At 39.8% G+C, this 20,047-nt stretch overlaps 1 protein-coding gene across 1 annotated transcript in view; it reads left to right on the top strand.

Annotated features, from left to right (window-relative positions):
* LOC129437880 (alpha-2-macroglobulin-like protein 1) overlaps window positions 1–19,275 on the top strand; it is a 28,879-nt gene extending 9,604 nt beyond the window's left edge. Inside the window, exons 20-36 of the mRNA XM_073863532.1 lie at window positions 99–229; window positions 1,008–1,129; window positions 1,266–1,317; window positions 3,130–3,213; window positions 3,360–3,536; window positions 4,176–4,257; window positions 4,386–4,542; window positions 4,815–4,889; window positions 6,244–6,406; window positions 8,509–8,705; window positions 9,049–9,264; window positions 9,349–9,470; window positions 10,589–10,679; window positions 10,772–10,840; window positions 10,966–11,071; window positions 18,805–18,848; window positions 18,990–19,275. Of these exons, the coding sequence (XP_073719633.1) occupies window positions 99–229; window positions 1,008–1,129; window positions 1,266–1,317; window positions 3,130–3,213; window positions 3,360–3,536; window positions 4,176–4,257; window positions 4,386–4,542; window positions 4,815–4,889; window positions 6,244–6,406; window positions 8,509–8,705; window positions 9,049–9,264; window positions 9,349–9,470; window positions 10,589–10,679; window positions 10,772–10,840; window positions 10,966–11,071; window positions 18,805–18,845 (1,885 nt within the window). The 3' untranslated portion in view covers window positions 18,846–18,848; window positions 18,990–19,275. The remainder of the gene's footprint in view (window positions 1–98; window positions 230–1,007; window positions 1,130–1,265; window positions 1,318–3,129; window positions 3,214–3,359; window positions 3,537–4,175; window positions 4,258–4,385; window positions 4,543–4,814; window positions 4,890–6,243; window positions 6,407–8,508; window positions 8,706–9,048; window positions 9,265–9,348; window positions 9,471–10,588; window positions 10,680–10,771; window positions 10,841–10,965; window positions 11,072–18,804; window positions 18,849–18,989) is intronic.
* The last annotated feature ends 772 nt before the right edge of the window (window positions 19,276–20,047 follow it).

Consider the following 20,047-nt stretch of genomic DNA (forward strand, 5'->3'; position numbering starts at 1 on the left):
ATATTAACTTGTTTGTCGTGCAGCAATTTTGCAAGCGTCTCTTGCAAGCCAAGCTGTTTTCTGTAAGCTGCCACCGTAAAGATCTCTTTGTCTTGTTATATGGTGAAGGTCACACTGGCAAATTCAACGCAGTTCTCAGCTCTGCCTTGTAACGGCTGCGTTTACACTCAATGTGTTTGTTCAGAAGAGAGCAAAACCTTTCAATGGAGTCTTAAAGCCAATGTAGTGGGCAAGCTAAATACGTATATGACATAAGCAAAAACAGCAGAAATGTAAGCTTATATATACATATACACTCACCTAAAGGATTATTAGAAACACTTGTTCAATTTCTCTGCAATTTTCTAATCAACCAATCATATGGCAGTTGCTTTAATGCATTTAGGGGTGTGGTCCTGGTCAAGACAATCTCCTGAACTCCAAACTGAATGTCAGAATGGGAAAGAAAGGTGATTTAGGCAATTTTGAGTGTGGCATAGTTGTTGGTGCCAGACGGGCCGGTCTGAGTATTTCACAATCTCAGTTACTGGGATTTTCACGCGCAACCATTTCTAGGCTTTACAAAGAATTTTATAAAAAGGGAAAAACATCCAGTATGCGGCAGTCACGTAGAATTAAGGCAGTTCTGAAAGCGAATCAAACACAGTATTAGTATGGTGTTCCTAATAATCCTTATCTTTAGGTGAGTGTATTATAATATATATTTTGGTTGACCAAACTAATATGAAGTTTTTGTTGTATACCTTATTAAAAGCATTGTTGGTCACCAGTATACATTGTCTTTTAGACCTTGTTCACACCATTAGTCCAAATCCGATTTTTGTGCACATCCAATTTAACAGACTCACTGCCAATATTGTGTATCAACTGTTCCGGTCTAATCTGTGCGTTTTGTAGCATTCTGCTGTTTTCCGGATTATCTGCATACCAAAGGTTTTACCCAAGTTATACTGGCAAGCTGAGCAAACATTGACTTGTGTATGGTGTGCACATATGTTATATTACAGGCAAGGTGAGTGTTACGGTGAAAGCTGAGACCATTCAGACTCAGGAACTTTGTGGTAATGAGGTTGTGACAGTGCCAGAAGGAAAGCGTATTGACACTGTAATACAGTCATTACTCGTCGAGGTGAGCCTTTCGAAAACCATTTGGAGTATAGTCTTTATAAAATACACTCCAGTTATTTTTCATTCAGAACAAAAGGTTATCAATTTTGCTCATTTGTTTGTCACAATGTAACTGAAGCTTTTCATTTGTTTGTCAGGCGGAGGGAATTAAACAGACAATCACTCACAGCGAACTCATCTGTTTAACAGGTTAGTGGCATTGTTCTGTCACTTTAAATCAATATTAGTTGTTGCTACAGGTTCAATACAGTTTAAGCTCTATCGACAGCATGTCTGGCATGCCATCATTTACCACAAGAATAATTCAATGCATCTTTCAGTTTGTAAAAAACAAACATAAAGACATTCATCAGAATCAATCCTCTACCTCCAAAGAAAAGCACAAATATGGATGATAACAATAAATATGACCATAGACCACAAAACCAGTCATAAGGGTAATTTTTTTGGGGTAAAGTTTTTTACATTTATAAGGGTCAAAGTAATATTAATATATTGGCCAAGATACAATTATTTGAAAATCTAGAATCTGAGGGTGCATCAAGATATTGAGAAAATCACATTTAAAGTTGTCCAAATGGATTCCTTAAGCAATACATATTACTAATGAATGATAAATTATTTGTAAAAATATTTACAGTAGATTACATAAAATATCTTTAATATGATCTTTACTTAATATCCTTATGATTTTTGGAATTTAAAAAATCTATAATTTTGATCCATAAGATGTATTCTTGGCTATTGCTACAAATTAAGAGTTTGGTTCCAAAATTCAATAAATCCATTTTGACTAATTTAGGTAAAAACTTGTTTTCTGTACAAAGAAAGTGACAATGAAAACCACTATTATCTGTTACAAACTTTTGCATAGCATCTTTAGGTTAAAAAAACATTAAAAAAAAATCAAATCCATAATTTGATTTTCAAAGATTTATTATAAAAACATTAGTTTTACAGCAAAATCCAATAAATCCATGAAAGTTTTTTTTCAAAATGCTATAAATCTATTAAATCAATATATAAATGTGCATTCATCTTTGCCATGTTATATTCATTTAGTTGACTAGTGGTATACACTGATCAAAAAAATAAAAATTAATGGCATTAATGAAAATACTTACTTTGTCATATTAAGAACACTGTCATTGCTGCTGTCATCCTTTGGACGTCGTCACTTAACATTTTTCACAGCGATCAGCTGTAAAATGTTTTGGTTCTGCTCGATTTTTGTTGACTTCCAGTAAAATAATGGAAAGTTTTTCATAAGATCATCTGGGGTCAGTGTGTTAGCATGCCAGAAGCTTAATGCTGTCGGGAGAACAAGCAACAGCTGGCATTTTCCTTCGTCTGAGTCTCGCGTAAATTATTTGATTTTGATGGTTACGTTTCTTTCCCGCCACAGAAAACCACCACAGATTTATAAATGCCATCAAAAGTGTTATTTTGTTTTTGTTTATTTGTTGATCACGAAGTACAAAGTAGATGAGGAGAACTAGGATTTCGTGTGTATTCAAAGCACCACCATTGTTGCTTACAATGCGTGGAGTGGTGTGCTGTGATTTGTTGAGCGGATTTATTGCATTCTGCAGAGAAGGAGGACTGGCGTTTATCGCGTTTTGAGAAAGAATGGACAAAAGATGACAGAATAACACGGAGGATATCGGATTTTGCCTAGAATTAAGAATTTACTTTTTAATACTGACCTGATACAATACTGATTTTGGTGGTAACTAATAAAAAAATGCTGTTTACCAAACTCTTCAAATATATCCATGCGACTTATGACTGGTTTGTGGTCCAGGGTCACGTATACTAAAATATAAGCTGCATATTTTTGTGTTTAAACCATCTGTAATTGTGTATTGTGTGTGCAGTGATGATATTGTACAGAGACAGAGAAACATTTCTTTATGCTGGTCTGAAAGTCAACCAAGCGTCCCAACTGTGAATGCAAAGCAAGAGAGGCATACCATTGACTTTTAATTATTTTTCAATTAGGCAATCAAATGAACACAACTGTCCCTCTGAATCTTCCTGAGGTTGTAGTCAAGGACTCTGCCAAAAGCTTTGTAACTGTACTGGGTGAGTTAAAAATATACTAGGAAATACATTAAACTGTTCTTTTAACCCATGGCTAGGTTTATCCACATTTACCCACACATTTGGTTTAAGTTTTTAGTATACAAAAAACTATTAATAAATATCCTCCCTTTCATTGACTTTTATAGGTGATCTGATGGGCAGCGCTTTGAAAAACATCGCTGATCTGTTGGCCATGCCATATGGCTGCGGAGAGCAGAACATGATCAACTTTGCCCCCAATGTTTACATCCTTCAGTATTTGGAGAGCACCAGCCAGCTCACTCCTGAGATACTGGCACGAGCCAAAACCTATCTGAATACTGGTCAGGATAAAATATAATCTGTTAAATTTGTAGTTGTGGGTTTGGTGTAGAATATTATTGTATGGTATGCAACACAAGAGGGGTCAAAACCATTTCAATGACCTTTAGTTTGTAATTACTGTGCAGTCGTAGTGTGCTCGGCATACTCATTGCAATAATAAATGAAGTACCTTTCAGAATAAATTCAACATCCAATTTAGCAAAACTGTACTTTCTGGAGGGCTAAACAGAGTTAGTATTTTCTCTGATGTCATCATATAATGTTACTATTTTAATTATTTAAAAAAACTAAAAAAAAAAATTAAAGGCGGGGTGCATGATCTCTGAAAGCCAATGTTGACATTTGAAATCACATCAACAAACACGCCCCTACCCCAATCAGATCTGGACCTTCATTTGCTAAATCCGCCCCACACATACGCAACCCACGCAATGACTCCCTTTTCCCAAATTTTTTGTTGTTGTTGCAAAAATCACGCACCCCGCCTTTAAATATTACTATTGCTTATACTTACAGGGTAAAATTTGAACAAACCCCTAACCCTGTTAAACTACAGTATTGAAGTTTAAATACTATAACCTGTAAAAAAGCCCAAAAAAACATAAACTTTCATTAAACGACTTATTTCCTTCTTGCAGGCTACCAGACAGAGCTGACATACAAGCATTACGATGGATCTTACAGCGCTTTCGGAAACAATGATCCTTCTGGGCACACCTGGTCAGTCTGAAAAACTGTAAAGCTACTGGATTGTATAAAGCGCATATATAAAACATATGCTGCTATAGGTAGCAAATGACAGTACAGATGAAGGTTTCTGACAGCAATTTCAATTCGTGTCTCCTCAGGCTAACTGCATACGTGATGAAGATTTTCGGGGGGTCGAAGAAGTATGTGTTCATAGATCAGACAAACATCGATCAGGCAAAGAATTGGTTGGGTCAGCAGCAGCAGGAGAGCGGGTGCTATAAAACAGTAGGGGTTCTCTACCACAATGATTTGAAGGTGAGAACTAAAAAAACATGCGTTTTTTATTTTTTTATTTCATGTGTTGATGTTGACAGCTCAGATAAAGTACTGTGTGCAGGGTGCTGGCGTAAACTGTGTGATAATCATATATTATGGACATATAGCCATTGACTATACTGTAGCTGGCTCAAGCGCTTAATTTTTAAATACAACAGGAAACTCATATCCCAGCGTATTTTAAAAATGTATCTTTCTTCCCCTAACAGATCTGTTTGTAATGTCTCTCTCCTCTTCTTCTGCTCTCATAGGGTGGTGTCAGTGATGATGTCACTCTCACCGCATACATCGTTGCAGCTCTGCTAGAATTAGGCGTAGATAAATCTGTAAGTGTTGAGACATTCATGACGAACTTGATGAATCAAAATCCAAGGCCTGTGTCACATTGCAAACATGCACACTATTACAGTAGCACATTAACTGTTGACGGTAACCGTATTCATACTATAGTCATATCCACAGCAGACACCTCCGGACCGGATCTGCCCCCCAGTCAGCAGCTTTGGTGCGGATCCGGCCCGGAGTCGTCTGCTATCTGTGCACCTTCTGTGTGTTAATAGCAGGGCGTACTGTAGCTTTAAGCACAGATTCAACCCATTTTTTTGTGGAGTGTAAACGAAAACATGATCGATAAACATGTTTGTCAGTACCATGTTGGGCAATATAATAATGAAGTTAACTCTTACTCATCGATAGTTTACAGAAAAAAACAAAGCCTGTCGGGCTTGATGCTAGTTCCACATGTAGCTTTCTATACACAGGGTTCCCACAGGTCCTTGAAAATGTGTGAATCTGGGGGAAAATTCAAGGGGCTGGGAAGTTTTTGAAAATATACATACATAGATACAGGTCATTGAAAGTACTAGAATCTATTGTATGCATGAAGTTTTCTGAAAAAAAAAAATCCATATTATTCCCTGTGTAGTGTAGGATAATATCATAAAAATTCTAAACTTTTTAAGCACACGTGCTAAACTGTTCACTTTAAATGCTTATATCTTCTGAATGCAAAATGCTTTTTTGCATAGTTGTGTTTGACACATGAAAACGTCTCGGGTTACGTATGTACCTGTTGTTCCCTGAGAAGGGAACGAGACGCTGCGTCTCCCTTGCCATACTTCCTCCGTCCCTGTAACGCCGTCTTTGGCAATATTTCAGATAGAGATATACTTCCTGGCTCCCGCGTCACCCTGTCTTTGTCGTTAAGCCTCACCATTGGTTGAATTTAATATACAAATTCAGACGCACTTACCCTTGGAGGCATCCCCAAAGTGTCACCGCAGTGACGCAGCACGAGTTCCCTCGAAAGGGAACTGTAACAGTGTATCGTAATATGTCATCTCTCACTTGAAATGTATCCCCATATTTAGTCCTTGAATTTGAGGGTGTTGGACCTGGAAAGTCCTTGAAAGGTCCTTGAAATTTAAGTTAACTAAGGTGTGGGAACCCTGTATACAATAAATCAAATTTTAATTGGTTTATAAATACATTTTGGGGGTTTGGTTCTGTTTTTTTTTTGTGGACATAATCAAGCTTTAGGCATGCCATGCACCTGGCTTTACACACTGTTGACGTATGTAGTGATGTAGTGTGAAACAGGCCTAACTATGTATAAACAATACAGCTAACAAATAAAACTGATTGGGTCTATTTATAAAATGTTTTGCATGCTGTTTTAAGGATCCCATGGTGGCAAATGGACTCCAATGTCTGAAGGAAGCTTCCAGCAATCTTAACAACACTTACTTCAACGCCCTGGCCGCTTACACATTCACTCTGGCTGGAGACCAAGAGATGAGACAGACACTCCTTACCAACTTGGACACTCATGCGAAGAGAGAAGGTTTTTGTTCAACTCTTAATTAATTACGTGAAACTTTAATACATTAAAGATAATAATACATTAAAATATTTCTCTATTTGTTAAAAAACATGGAAATGATAAAAAAAAACTCCTCCTTAAGTTAGATAATTTTATGCTTTTAGGAGCATTATTAGGTATTTAATGTCGTACTACTCTTAGAAATGAAGGTACAAAAGTTGTCATTGGGTAGTAGAATGTGTTCATTTATTAATTTTTTTGGTTTTTTTAACACATTATGTCATTTTGTGGTGAATTTGTGTTCAAATAAATACAAGGGAAAACATAAGACATTTTGTGTTGTTAGAAACAATGGTACCTAAGAGGTACATACTGGCACCTCAAAGGTAGGCCTACATATCTGTAGCTAAATGATACATATTAGGACCTTTTTAAAGGGTACCGTCCCACTGACAACTTTTGACTACAACTTTAATTTCAACCAATACTGAGTTAAAACAACCTAGCATAGGTTAAATCAGAGCCCAATGGGTTTGGGTTCCTCCCTTTTTCACCCAAAGCTGTTTTTTTATGAAAATATATATTATTTGCTTAAAAAATGCTCAGATTTATAAACTCCTGACCAGTGTTGGTGGTAATACATTACAAGTAACCTGCATTACGTAATAATATTACTTTTCTTAAGTAACCTGTAAAGTAACGCATTTTTAAGCGTACACATTAATATTTGAGTTACTGTTAATATTGCGAGTTCTATAACCCGTTTTTTTTCATAACTTGGCTGGTGCTGCGTCTTATAGTCAGGTGCGCCTTTTTAAGTCAATATGAATTAATTTTGACATTTATGAGGCAAGAGACAACATTACCGTCTACAGTCGCGAGAGTCTTCTGTATTTATGTAATTCAATGGATTCTGTAATGTGGAATGACGAGTATGCAAACTTCACGCTAGTTGGTCTGTTCGGTTAATTTAGACTATTCAACCTTCTAGGGCTGTGACGATTAATCGCGTGTCCCATTAAAAAGACCTGTCTAAAATCGATTCTGAATCGCAAGGCTCCGATTCTGTGTTTCGTGCACAGTTCATGTGTGTACTACAGTGTTTGGTAAATAGGAAGTCCTTATCAATCTAAAATTATTATGAGTCAGAGTCGTTTATAAAGTGCATTTAAAAAATCAACACACCTTAAACAAAATCATTCAAATATTCTTTATTATCATGAAAATACCTGAAACAATCTGAAGAACAGCGATATAAATATCCCTAGACATTTCCTGGAATAGCGTTTCTAGTGGCTACTTCTTCTGTGGCACAATTGGAGTTTCTGCACAAGAGCGACCCCTGGCTTTTGAATGTGGCGTCATTTCACCGTAATTCATTCAAATTCATTCATTGAGAAAATGCGCATTTGCACGATTAATCGTCCCAGCCCTACAACCTTCCAGGTAAGTTCTGTATGCTATGGTTTATCGTTTAAATAACTAATAATATTACTTTAACGTACAGACATCTATTCAGCCTGCTGTTCTGTCTGCTATTGTTTAGTTGAATAACTCGCCTTTCCAGATTAAATGTTTGTTCTTCAGCTTGAATTTTGTGAAATAATTTTCTAAATAAACGCGACATATAGTCCACTGTGACTTATATATGTTATTTGGTCTTAATGACGCATTTTAAATGATGATGCTGCCTTTTCTTCGGTGCGGCTTATAGTCCGGAAAGTACGGTAATTTGATTTAAAAATAATAATGTACTGAATTCAACTGAATGTAGTGATGTAGAATTACTCAAACTCTATGCGTGCCCACCTGAGCGGGAACAGTTTGAGTCAGAAACGGATGTGGCAGAGCAGAGCTTGACATTTTTGTGATGGAAATATGCATTTTCTGAATGCAGAGCGTATCAGTCGTAAAAACACCCGCACGGCCTGAAAGAGAATAAAGCCTCAGCCAAGTAAGAAAAAGTAACGCAAAAGTAACTTAAAAGTAACACAAGTATTACTTTTCATGAAAAGTAACCAAGTAACGCAATTAGTTACTTTTTTGGGGAGTAACTTAATATTGTAATGCATTACTTTTAAAAGTAACTTTCCCCAACACTGCCCCTCACATTGTCATTTCAGGAGCTGGACGGTTTTGGACTCAGTCAAGTAATGGAGAAATAGCAGGTTCTTTAGAGGTAGAGATGAGTTCCTACGTATTGCTGGCAATCGTCTCTGGACCCATAGTTGGATCAACCTTTGACGTGAACTACGCTGCTACCATAGTTCAATGGCTGGCCAAGAAGCAAAACGCTTATGGAGGTTACTCATCTTCTCAGGTAGAGTAATGATATTCGAAGGCACATCATGTGTTTATTCATTGTGTTTACTTGATCGGCTCCGATTAAGATTCTATATAGCAAAATTATTAAATATATATACACTCTTTCTGTGATAAGCTTTTAACACATTATGTGTCATTTTGTGTTAAAATAAAACACAAGTTGTTTTAAAAGTAACACAAAATGTTTTGTGAATTAATTACACAGAGATGGGTGGAATCAACAATGTGTTGTTTTTAACACATCCGTTCTAGAGTGTATATAAAGTTATATTATAAAAATACAACAATTCTGATATTTACTCTTAAGTATGCTGTTCTCACTCTCTCTCTATTAACAGGACACTGTGGTGGCACTCCAGGCACTCGCTAAGTACAGCACTGTCACCTTCAGTCCATTGGGAACAATTGTTGTCAATGTGACCTCTCCAACAAGACAGAAATACAACTTCAGTGTAAACCAGCAAAACCGACTAGTTTACCAGGAGAAACAGCTGCAGCCACCTAATGGCACATTCACGCTCGCTGCACGAGGCAGTGGTTGCGCGTTTGTGCAGGTTAGTAAGCAGCCGTCACCTTTGTTTGGCTTTGTTTGCGTTACATCCATTAATAATACTTGACATCATTCTATGTGCTTTCAGTTTGCCTTGCACTACAACGTTCCCCCTCCTACAGACTCTGAGTCCTTCAGCATCACAGCAAACGCTACAGCGGTTTGCAACTTGAGCCCTCTTTTAGCCCTTACATTGGATTTAACTGTCAGGTGAGCAGAAGTTAACTTCAAGTTAGCTTCATTAAGAGGCGTGATGATTTTAGCATGTGTGCTATTTACGTATTTGTGACCCGGTCTGTGAAAAAGTCATTTTTGTGATTTACTGTCATTTAAATAAAATCATCCTACATAATATAAAGAATATAACCTTGATATGGACTGAGTAAGGCCATGTCAACAAATTTAAATAAATTTAAAATCAAATTTTTATGCACCTAATCTCATCATTAGATTATGAGACTTTAGCTTTTTTATAAATAGGGTCCCACTTATTTATTTATTTATTAAAAAAATTAATTTTATTTAATTTTTTTGTGTGAAAATTACTTTTACAAATAATACACACTAAAATGAGTAATTATTTAAAAAACTATGCAGGAAAAGTATAGCCTAAAGTGTAGCTATTACATACAAAAAATATGTCATGTAGACCCATGTAAAATCTCGGTAACACTTTATTTTACGGTATCTTATACATGCTACATGTAATTATTATAGTAATAACAGTAATTTTGCATAATTACATGCAACTAACAACCAAACCCTAATCCTAACCCCAACCCTATAGTAAATACATGTTGTTAATGATTATTACTTAGTACTTAAATGTATAATTACACTGTAACAGTGATGCCGTAAAATAAAGTGTCACCAAAATCTCTTATGGAAATGTATATTAAGGATTTACATGTAATTACAATAATATTACATTTACATTCATTAAAAGTAATTAATTGAAGGTACACAATATAGGTCCTTAGGGTATAATATTTACCCCCAAAAAGAAAGATATACACTCATAAAATTAGTAACCCACAAATAAAATTTGGTTTATTTTCAACTCAACGTTGGGTCAAACCTAATTTAGCTTTCTTTGTTGTTTTAACCTATTGTTGGTTCAATTACAAACATTTAATTTAACTAAATGGCTTGGTTTGGCCCTTTTTGACCCAACGCATTTTTTGTATAGCCTACTCCTAAGGACCTTATTACATGACCTGGGACTTTTACTTTAAAAGCATTCAGAATATTATGGGCCTATAAGACAATTATTTGTCAATAACGCACACTAAACTGTATTTGTGATTGTTGTCGGATGTGTGTGACAGGTATAACGGTCCACGAGATGGGACCAACATGGTGAACATTATTGTGAAGCTGCTGTCTGGATTTGTGCTGGATTCCAAGTCTGTACAAGATGTGAGTGACACTTTAGGGCTTCGTTCTTCCTTTGATCTTAAGCAGTGCGCCCAGCGTTTGATACGTTCTTATTGGTTCCTCTGTCTCCGTAGCTTCAGCAGGACCCCACAGTCAAACTTGTGGAGCAGAATGAGGGACGTGTCATCATCTATTTGGATGGGGTAAGTCAGTGTATATGTAAATTGAGGTACCTTGAGGGATTTTGAGCTTTTTAGATGGATTTTTGGCAGGTAAATAGCATTACTGTGAACGACATCAGGTGTAATGATTTTTTTTTTCCCTGAAGATGAAAAAGTCGGAGGAAAAATTCTTTAACCTGAAGCTTCAGCAGGATGTCATCGTGAAGAACCTGAAACCAGCCGTGGTGACTGTCTACGATTACTACAAGACAAGTACGTGTTTGTTAGTACATCAATGTGTGCTCTTTAAAGCTCTGAATTTTGTGTGATTTAGCTATTTTCCACATCATATTAAATGTTAAATAAACACAAATGAAGAGTTTGGTTCCAAAACGCAATAAATCAATTTTGACTAATTTTGGTAAAAACGTGTTTTCTATATCAAGAAAGTGACAAGATGAAAAACATTTTTTTTTTCTGTTACAAACTTTCACATAGCATATTTAGGTTATAATGACATTAAAAATTCAAATCCATCATTTGATTTTCAAAAATTTATTACAAAAACTGATTTTTTTTCTGCAAAATGCAATAAATCCATGACGGTTTTTTTCAAAATGCTATAAATCTATTGAATCAATATATACATGTGCATTCATCTTTGCCATGTTATATTCATTTAGTTGACTATGGTATACACTGATTAAAAAAATAACATTAATGGCATTAATCCACACTTTCTTTGTCATATTAAGAACACTGTCATTGCTGCTGTCATTGTAATGACTTGTAAGAGACGGAAGCAAACGCAGATGTAAAATGAAACAATGTTTATTAAATATAAACAAAGAGAGAGTATTCAATGTCAAATGCGGAAGTAATCCAGTCCGGTGTTGTTGCTGGCAATGGTGACGATGACTACGGTGGAAGTTGGTGTTTTGAGTGCGACGTTGGTGGAGTGGTGAGCAGTGGTGAAATCCAGACTGACACGGAACATCCACACGAAGACGACGACGACAATACACATCCAAACTGAAACACGTAATCCAAAGCACAGGGAACAACCAAGCAACACGGAGACTGAGCAAACAATAGAATCTGGCAGGGAACAGAAAGTCAGGTGAGTATATATGGAGATGATGTAATGATGAACAGCTGGAGCGAGACAATCAACACACAGGTGACAGGGATTGCTCTAACGAGCACATGGCAGGGTAAGTGAACAACACACACATACAAACATGACACGGAGGAAAACAATGGATTTTCCTACCGTGACAGTACCCCCTCCCCTAGGAACGCCCCTCGGCGTTCCCAGCCTGCTTTACCTGCTGATTGAATTCATCAATAAGGCGGTGATCCAGTATGTCCCGAGCAGGAACCCACCTTCTCTCCTCCGGACCGTAACCTTCCCAATCCACCAAGTACTGAAATCCGCGTCCCCTCCGTCTGGAGTCCAGAATACGGTTAACCGAATATGTGGTCTCCCCATTAACGATACGAGGCGGAGGGGGAACCGGGGCAGGCGGATTAAGACGGGAAAAAATCACCGGTTTAATTTTGGAAACGTGAAAGACGGGGTGAACCCTCCTGTACGCAGGAGGAAGGCTAAGACGCACTGTTACCGGATTAATGATTTTGGTAACAGAAAACGGGCCAATAAATTTGGGAGCAAGTTTATTCGAGACGGAACGCATCGGAATATTCTGGGTTGAAAGCCACACTCTTTGACCGACGACGTATCGGGGAGGCTTCGACCGGTGGCGATCGGCCTTGGCCTTGGTGCGTGACCTTGCCTGGAGCAGAGCTCTGCGAGCTCTGGTCCAGGTGCGGTGGCACCTCTGGACTAGTGCGTTTGCGGAGGGAACCGACACCTCGGATTCAGTACTGACAAAATTAGGTGGTTGGTACCCTAAACTACACTTGAATGGAGACATGCCCGTAGATGACACCGGCAGAGAATTGTGTGCGTACTCCACAATTGAGAGTTGCTGACACCAGGACGAAGGATTCTTGGAAACCAGACATCGCAACACCCTTTCGACGTCCTGATTGGCTCGCTCGGTTTGACCGTTGCTCTGGGGATGAAACCCGGACGAAAGACTAACAGTCGCCCCTAGCAATTTGCAGAACTCTCGCCAAAATTTGGACACAAACTGGGGACCCCTGTCAGAGACCACGTCTGTCGGGAGGCCATGTATTCGGAAGACGTGGTCAATGACAGCTACCGCTGTTTCCTTGGCTGATGGTAATTTGGGCAAGGGAATGAAATGGGTCGCCTTCGAGAACCGGTCCACTACGGTCAAAATCACCGTATTACCCTTAGAGGGTGGGAGGGCGGTAATAAAATCTAGCGAAATGTGGGACCAGGGTCTCGAAGGGACAGACAGCGGTAAAAGTAACCCATCTGGAGGACGATTGGAAGTCTTACCAACGGCACAAACCGAACAAGCCAAGACGAAGTCGTGGACGTCACGAGCCATACCAGGCCACCAAAATCGTTGCTTGACTAGAAACCTAGTTCTACTAACCCCTGGGTGACAAGCAACACTGGAACCATGACCCCACTGGAGGACGTCTGACCGTAACCCTTCCGGCACAAATAAACGGTTCGGTGGGCAGCGAGCCGGGGGCGTTACCCCTTCTAAGGCTGTCAAAACCTTCGATTCGACCTCCCATCTGAGCGCGGAGATAATGATTTTCTCCGGTAAAATGGGCTCGGGAGTAGCAGTACGATCGGAACGCTCAAAAAGATGGGATAAAGCATCGGGTTTGATGTTTTTGGAACCCGGCCGGTAAGAAAGTGTAAAATCGAAACGACCGAAAAACAATGCCCACCGAGCCTGCCTGGAGTTAAGTCTTTTGGCAGTTCTAATGTATTCGAGATTCTTATGGTCCGTCCATACAATGAAAGGTACACCCGACCCTTCAAGCCAGTGACGCCATTCTTCCAGTGCTAGCTTGACCGCCAACAACTCTCGATTGCCAATGTCATAGTTAACTTCCGCAGGAGATAAACGATGGGAATAATACGCGCAAGGATGAACCTTTCCGTCTGAGGATGCGCGCTGGGATAACACTGCTCCTACCCCCACCTCTGACGCGTCGACCTCCACTATGAATTGACGTGAACGATCAGGGGTAACGAGAATGGGAGCTGAAACAAAGCAGCTTTTCAGTATGGCAAACGCAGCCTCAGCTGCGTCTGACCACCTGAACGTCAAACCAGGGGAGGTCAAAGCAGTCAGAGGTGCGGCTAGTTGGCTGAAATTGCGAATAAAACGCCGGTAAAAATTGGCGAACCCCAGAAATCTCTGCAGGGCCTTGCGAGACTCTGGGGATGGCCAATCTACCACAGCCTTAACTTTCTCAGGATCCATGCGAACACCCTCAGTCGAAATGATGTGTCCTAAAAAAGAAACAGACTGTGCATGAAAAACGCATTTCTCCGCCTTGACAAAAAGCCCATTCTCTAGCAACCGCAGAAGCACTCGTCGTACGTGTTGCAAATGTTCCTGGAGAGACGAAGAAAAAATCAATATGTCATCCAGGTAAACATATATGAACTGATCTACCATGTCTCGCAACACGTCATTAACGAGTGCTTGGAAGACTGCCGGCGAGTTCGTTAGCCCGAAAGGCATCACGCAGTACTCAAAATGGCCACGAGGGGTGTTAAACGCAGTCTTCCATTCATCCCCTTTCCTGATGCGAACCAAATGATATGCATTACGTAAGTCCAATTTAGTGAAGACGGACGCTCCCTGCAACCTCTCGAAGGCTGAAGACATCAACGGCAAAGGATAGGTATTCTTTACCGTGATGTTGTTCAACCCTCGGTAGTCAATACAAGGCCGCAAGGATCCGTCCTTCTTACCCACAAAAAAGAACCCCGCCCCCGCTGGAGATGAGGAAGGGCGAATGAACCCCGTTGCCAGAGAATCAGAAATATATTTCTCCATGGCCTCCATCTCCGGAACGGACAGAGAGTATAACTTGCCCTTAGGCGGAAACGTACCTGGCAATAAGTCTATCGCACAGTCATAGGGACGATGAGGAGGAAGAGAATCAGCCCGCGACTTACTGAACACCTCCTTCAGGTCGTGGTACTCCGCGGGCACGGTAGACAAATCCACTGCTTTCCCCTGAAACACAGACTCAGACACAGAAACACAAGCAGAGACAAGACAGGACTTATGACACTCCTCGCTCCAGCTGATAACGGAACCCAATTTCCAGTCGATCCTGGGATTATGGAGATGAAGCCAAGGATGTCCAAGAACTATGGGGGCGAGAGCAGTGTCAGTAATAAAAAATGAAATTGTCTCAGTGTGATTCCCAGATGTGATGAGTGTAATGGGTACAGTGGTGTGCTTGATAGTGGGTAATGGATGTCCATTGAGGGCGAAGGGCTCAATCTGGTGGGTGAGTGGAATGAACTGTAGCTGAAGCTTACGTGCCAGAGAGCTATCGATGAAATTGCCCTCCGCCCCCGAATCCAGAAGTGCGTGCCCAGTGTGTGACTTCGTGGACCACCGTAGTCTCACCGGGAGGAAGGTAGATGTCATAGAGGTCCTCTGTGCGGAGATCCCGCCCGAAAGTAGCCTCTGCCTGGCTATCGGGTGTGGTCCTTTAACCGGGCACCGCGGACATTGGTGACCCAGCTCGCCACAGTACCTGCAAAGTCCCAGGGATCTCCGCCGCATTCTCTCCTCCCGGGGTAACCGAGCTCGACCCACCTGCATGGGCTCCGGATCTGAGAGACCGCCGGCGGACACTTCACTGGATGGACCTGCATCTTCCCCTCTCAACTGGGACGTGGCGTGAGTCCTTCTTCTGACTGAAATGGACAGGCGTGCGTCAACCCGGATCGCCAAATCCACCAGCCCATTAAGAGAGGTGGGTAACTCCGCCGTAACGATCTCTCGCTGGATCCGATCCGCCAACCCATGCAGAAACTGATCCCACTGCGCCTCCTCGTTCCACCTGCACTCCGCCGCCAGGGTACGGAACTCGATAGCATAGTCTGAGACCGACCGCTCCCCCTGCTGGAGATCCGTGAGGAGACGGGCGGCCTCCCTCCCGGCGACGGAGCGGTCGAAAACCCTTCTCATCTCTTCAGAAAGCGAGGCGAACGAGGAACAACAGCTGTCCTTGTTTTCCCATACCGCCGTCCCCCAGAGGGCAGCCTTGCCCGAGAGAAGTGAGAGCGTAAACGCTACCTTGGTTTCCTCGAGGAAGAATGTCCGGGGCTGTTGGGCGAAATGTAAAGAACAGTGAGAGAGAAAAGTACGGCAATAGTTGGGCTCACCGGCGTATTTCTCCGGGATCGGAAGTCTCGGTTCCGGGATGAAACTACCCCCTGGAGGTGAAGATGGTGCGGGCGGCATGGGTGGCGCAGTGGGAGGCGTGATGTTCAGAGATCGCTGAGAGAGCTCGGAAACCTTCGCCACCATTACCTGGACGGCCTTCCGCATATCTTCGATGGTCTTATCCTGATGATCCATACGAGCCATCGATCGCTGGAGAAACTCCTCCAACGCGGAGATTGGTTGACCACCTGCTGCTTCCATGTTGGCCAGATTCTTCTGTAATGACTTGTAAGAGACGGAAGCAAACGCAGATGTAAAATGAAACAATGTTTATTAAATATAAACAAAGAGAGAGTATTCAATGTCAAATGCGGAAGTAATCCAGTCCGGTGTTGGTGCTGGCAATGGTGACGATGACTACGGTGGAAGTTGGTGTTTTGAGTGCGACGTTGGTGGAGTGGTGAGCAGTGGTGAAATCCAGACTGACACGGAACATCCACACGAAGACGACGACGACAATACACATCCAAACTGAAACACGTAATCCAAAGCACAGGGAACAACCAAGCAACACGGAGACTGAGCAAACAATAGAATCTGGCAGGGAACAGAAAGTCAGGTGAGTATATATGGAGATGATGTAATGATGAACAGCTGGAGCGAGACAATCAACACACAGGTGACAGGGATTGCTCTAACGAGCACATGGCAGGGTAAGTGAACAACACACACATACAAACATGACACGGAGGAAAACAATGGATTTTCCTACCGTGACAGTCATCCTTGGGACGTCGCTGAACTTTTTAAGAGCGATCAGCTGTAAAATGTTTTGGTCCTTCTCGATTTTCGTTGACTTCCGAGAAAAATAATGAAAAGTTTTTCATAAGATCCCCTAGGGTCAATGTGTTAGCATGACAGAAGCTGTCACGAGAACAAGCAACAGCCGACATTTTTTCTTTGTCCGAGTGCCTCTCGCGTAAATTATTAGATGTTGATGGTGTACGTTTCTTTCCCATCACAGAAAACCACCACACGTTTATCAATGCTATTAAAGTATTATTTTGTTTTTGATTGTGTTGATCACAAAGTACAAAGTAGATGAGGAAAACTAGGATTCCGTGTACTCAACGCACCACCATTGTCACTTACAATGCATAGAAAGGTGCGCTGTGATTTGTGAAGCGGATTTATTGCATTCTGCAGAGAAGGAGGAGTGGCGTTTATCGCGTTTTGAAAAAAGGGAGAAAAGATGATAGAATAACACAGCGGATATTGGATTTTGCATAAAATGAAGAATTTTCTTTTTAATACTGATCTGATAAAATACTGATAACTAACTAATTAACCGTAACTAATTAAAAAAAAGGGTTTTATTGCGTTTTGGAACCAAACTCTTCAAATAATTAAAAGTTATTGAGTTGCCTGGAAATTAGGTTGTATCAGGGCAGTAACCACAATAAACATTTCACACAAGAATTCTGGTAAATTACCATGAATTTACCAGAATGCATTTACCAGTAAATACAAAAATGTGCTGTTCACACATGCAGTGACCATCCGTCTTTTTACCAGTAAGACATCATTCACACATCAGTATCAAAATACCGGTAAACTCGGAGAGAAAGCGGAAGTTTACCTGTGGCGCGCAGCCGTGAGCTCCGTGTCGTATTTGTACACAATGGCGGGTTATGACTTAATTTCGTCGGTCCGTATTTTGTTGTTTTCACATCTGCTCGTGACCAAACAACATTGCGTAGGCGACGTCAAACGGAACCTTAGCTTCACCGAGCGTGTAGTAAGGACGTCGGCAATTTGGCAAATATATGGTAAGCTGTTTTAAACAACTTTGAAGAAATGTGGATGTTAACTTCAGTTGTGATCGACTTTTAAGCAGCATGGGTGTGGAAACGAACGTAAACAGTGCGGGGTAAACGCGTCATCTGTTTAAAAACGTTCTGATTGGCCCGATCTGTCAGCGCTGACGTCGTCCGTTCTAAATGCCGGTAATCCTATATTTTTCGTTCACACATAAAGCGATTACCGGTAAATTACTGGTAATCTTACAACCTGGTAAATTGGGAGCACTGATTTACCGGAAAGGTTCTGTTCACACATGACATGTGATGTTAACTGCAATTTACCAGTAAATTACCAGTAAAGACTGTATGTGTGAAAGGGACTATTGAGAGGGACTTCCACCTCCCCAGAAAAATAGAAATAGCCCAACTGTCCCACCCAATGTTTGATTTTTTTTTATATACATGGGTATAGCCCTGAATGTTTTGGTAACCCCCCCCCAATATTTAGGATGTGGTTACGAACTTGGTATTTGAAAAAAATTATGATACAACCCAAGGTTATATGATGGTTTTCAAAGGATATTATTTGCCTTTCCTGCTGCTATTTGTTGAGTTTTATTCAGGTTAATGTAATTTAGGATAATATATATAAAAAGGCATTATTAAATGTGACATGAAAGGATAGAGTGGCGATTAAAATAGAGAATAAAATGATGATAAAATGTAAAAAATAATGCAAAGCTGTTTATGCAATTTCCATTTATAATGCTTAAGAAATCCTGTTTTTTGTAAATCCTACTGACAATGATATAACTGTAGCATAATTGTACTTTATAAGCCTGCATTTAATCTTGCCATGTAATACATAAAAACTATTGTTTTCTCTTTTTAGGTGAAGGATCTATGACTACATACACCTCTCCATGTAAATAGACAGTAAGTGCAGCAATTGTTGTCAGTTTTAAACACCAATTTAAAAACCATTCACAGAAAAAAATGTTTTTCAGTTTGACACATATTTAAGGCTCATGTTTAGCTGCAGATGATGGATAATTCACAAAAAATTATCATTTTTAGAGACTTCAAAGTGCCCTCGCTGGATATCGAGAGGTGTGATTCAGCAGTGTGACCGTTCGTTTCATCAGACGCGCAATCACAAACATGGATTTAACACTGACACTTTATTCGTTCTTCTATGACTTTCTTAACGTAAAACAAATCTAAATATATTGATGAGAAACGTGATACTCTGTAATGTAGATGATCCATGAATGTTAATCAAAGCCAGAATTGTAATGATCCATTTGAAAGGATGAAAGTTCTTCATTTGCTATTAAATCATGAAATAGTTTCTGCATCTAAACACATGTCCTGTTATTTCTGCCTTTATTATAATAATAATGTATAAAATCGCTTGGACTTTAAGCTTTGCCTTGAAGTGGTACATTTGCTTCAAATGTAATGAATTATAAATCAAAGGGACATTTTTTACATCAGAACTACATTTTCTTATTATTCCCTTAAATTGATGTATTTTGGATTAGATGGTTATGGTGCTTTTGTATAGCTCTGTGATTTATTGTAAAAAAAAAAAGTTTAAACTACTTAATCATGTAAGTGCGGTCAACCTACTTTTTCCAAGTATTGACTTGTGATAAGTTGACATAACTTGAACTTAATTTTTTAAGTTAAAGTAACATTAAAGTAATTGTTCTACAGTACAGTAAAGGTCATGGGTTTGACTCTCGGAGAACACATACATTAAAAAAAAATGATTCATTCAATTTACTCAATTTTTTTAAGGTAAGTGGTTGTGATCAATTTATTTAAGCTACATTTAAAAAAGTTTTTTGTTTTGTTTTGTTTTTCTAATTTTTGTTGTTTAAACGTACCTTAAATAAATTGATTGCGACCACTTAAAAAAAATTTGTAAATTGAATGAATAAATTTTTTTCAGTATACTGATAAAAATTGTATCCCTTGTAATGCAGTGTATCACTTTGGATAAGCATCCAGAATGGAAATGTTATGGTCAATATCTCAGCGTCCATCACTGTCATCAGCAATGTTAAATTGATGATACATTGACAACTGAATGAACAATTCAGAGGACTGTCCTAAATGGTTAAAATGGT

Source organism: Misgurnus anguillicaudatus, chromosome 24 (genome assembly GCF_027580225.2).
Source record: "Misgurnus anguillicaudatus chromosome 24, ASM2758022v2, whole genome shotgun sequence".
NCBI lineage: Eukaryota > Metazoa > Chordata > Actinopteri > Cypriniformes > Cobitidae > Misgurnus > Misgurnus anguillicaudatus.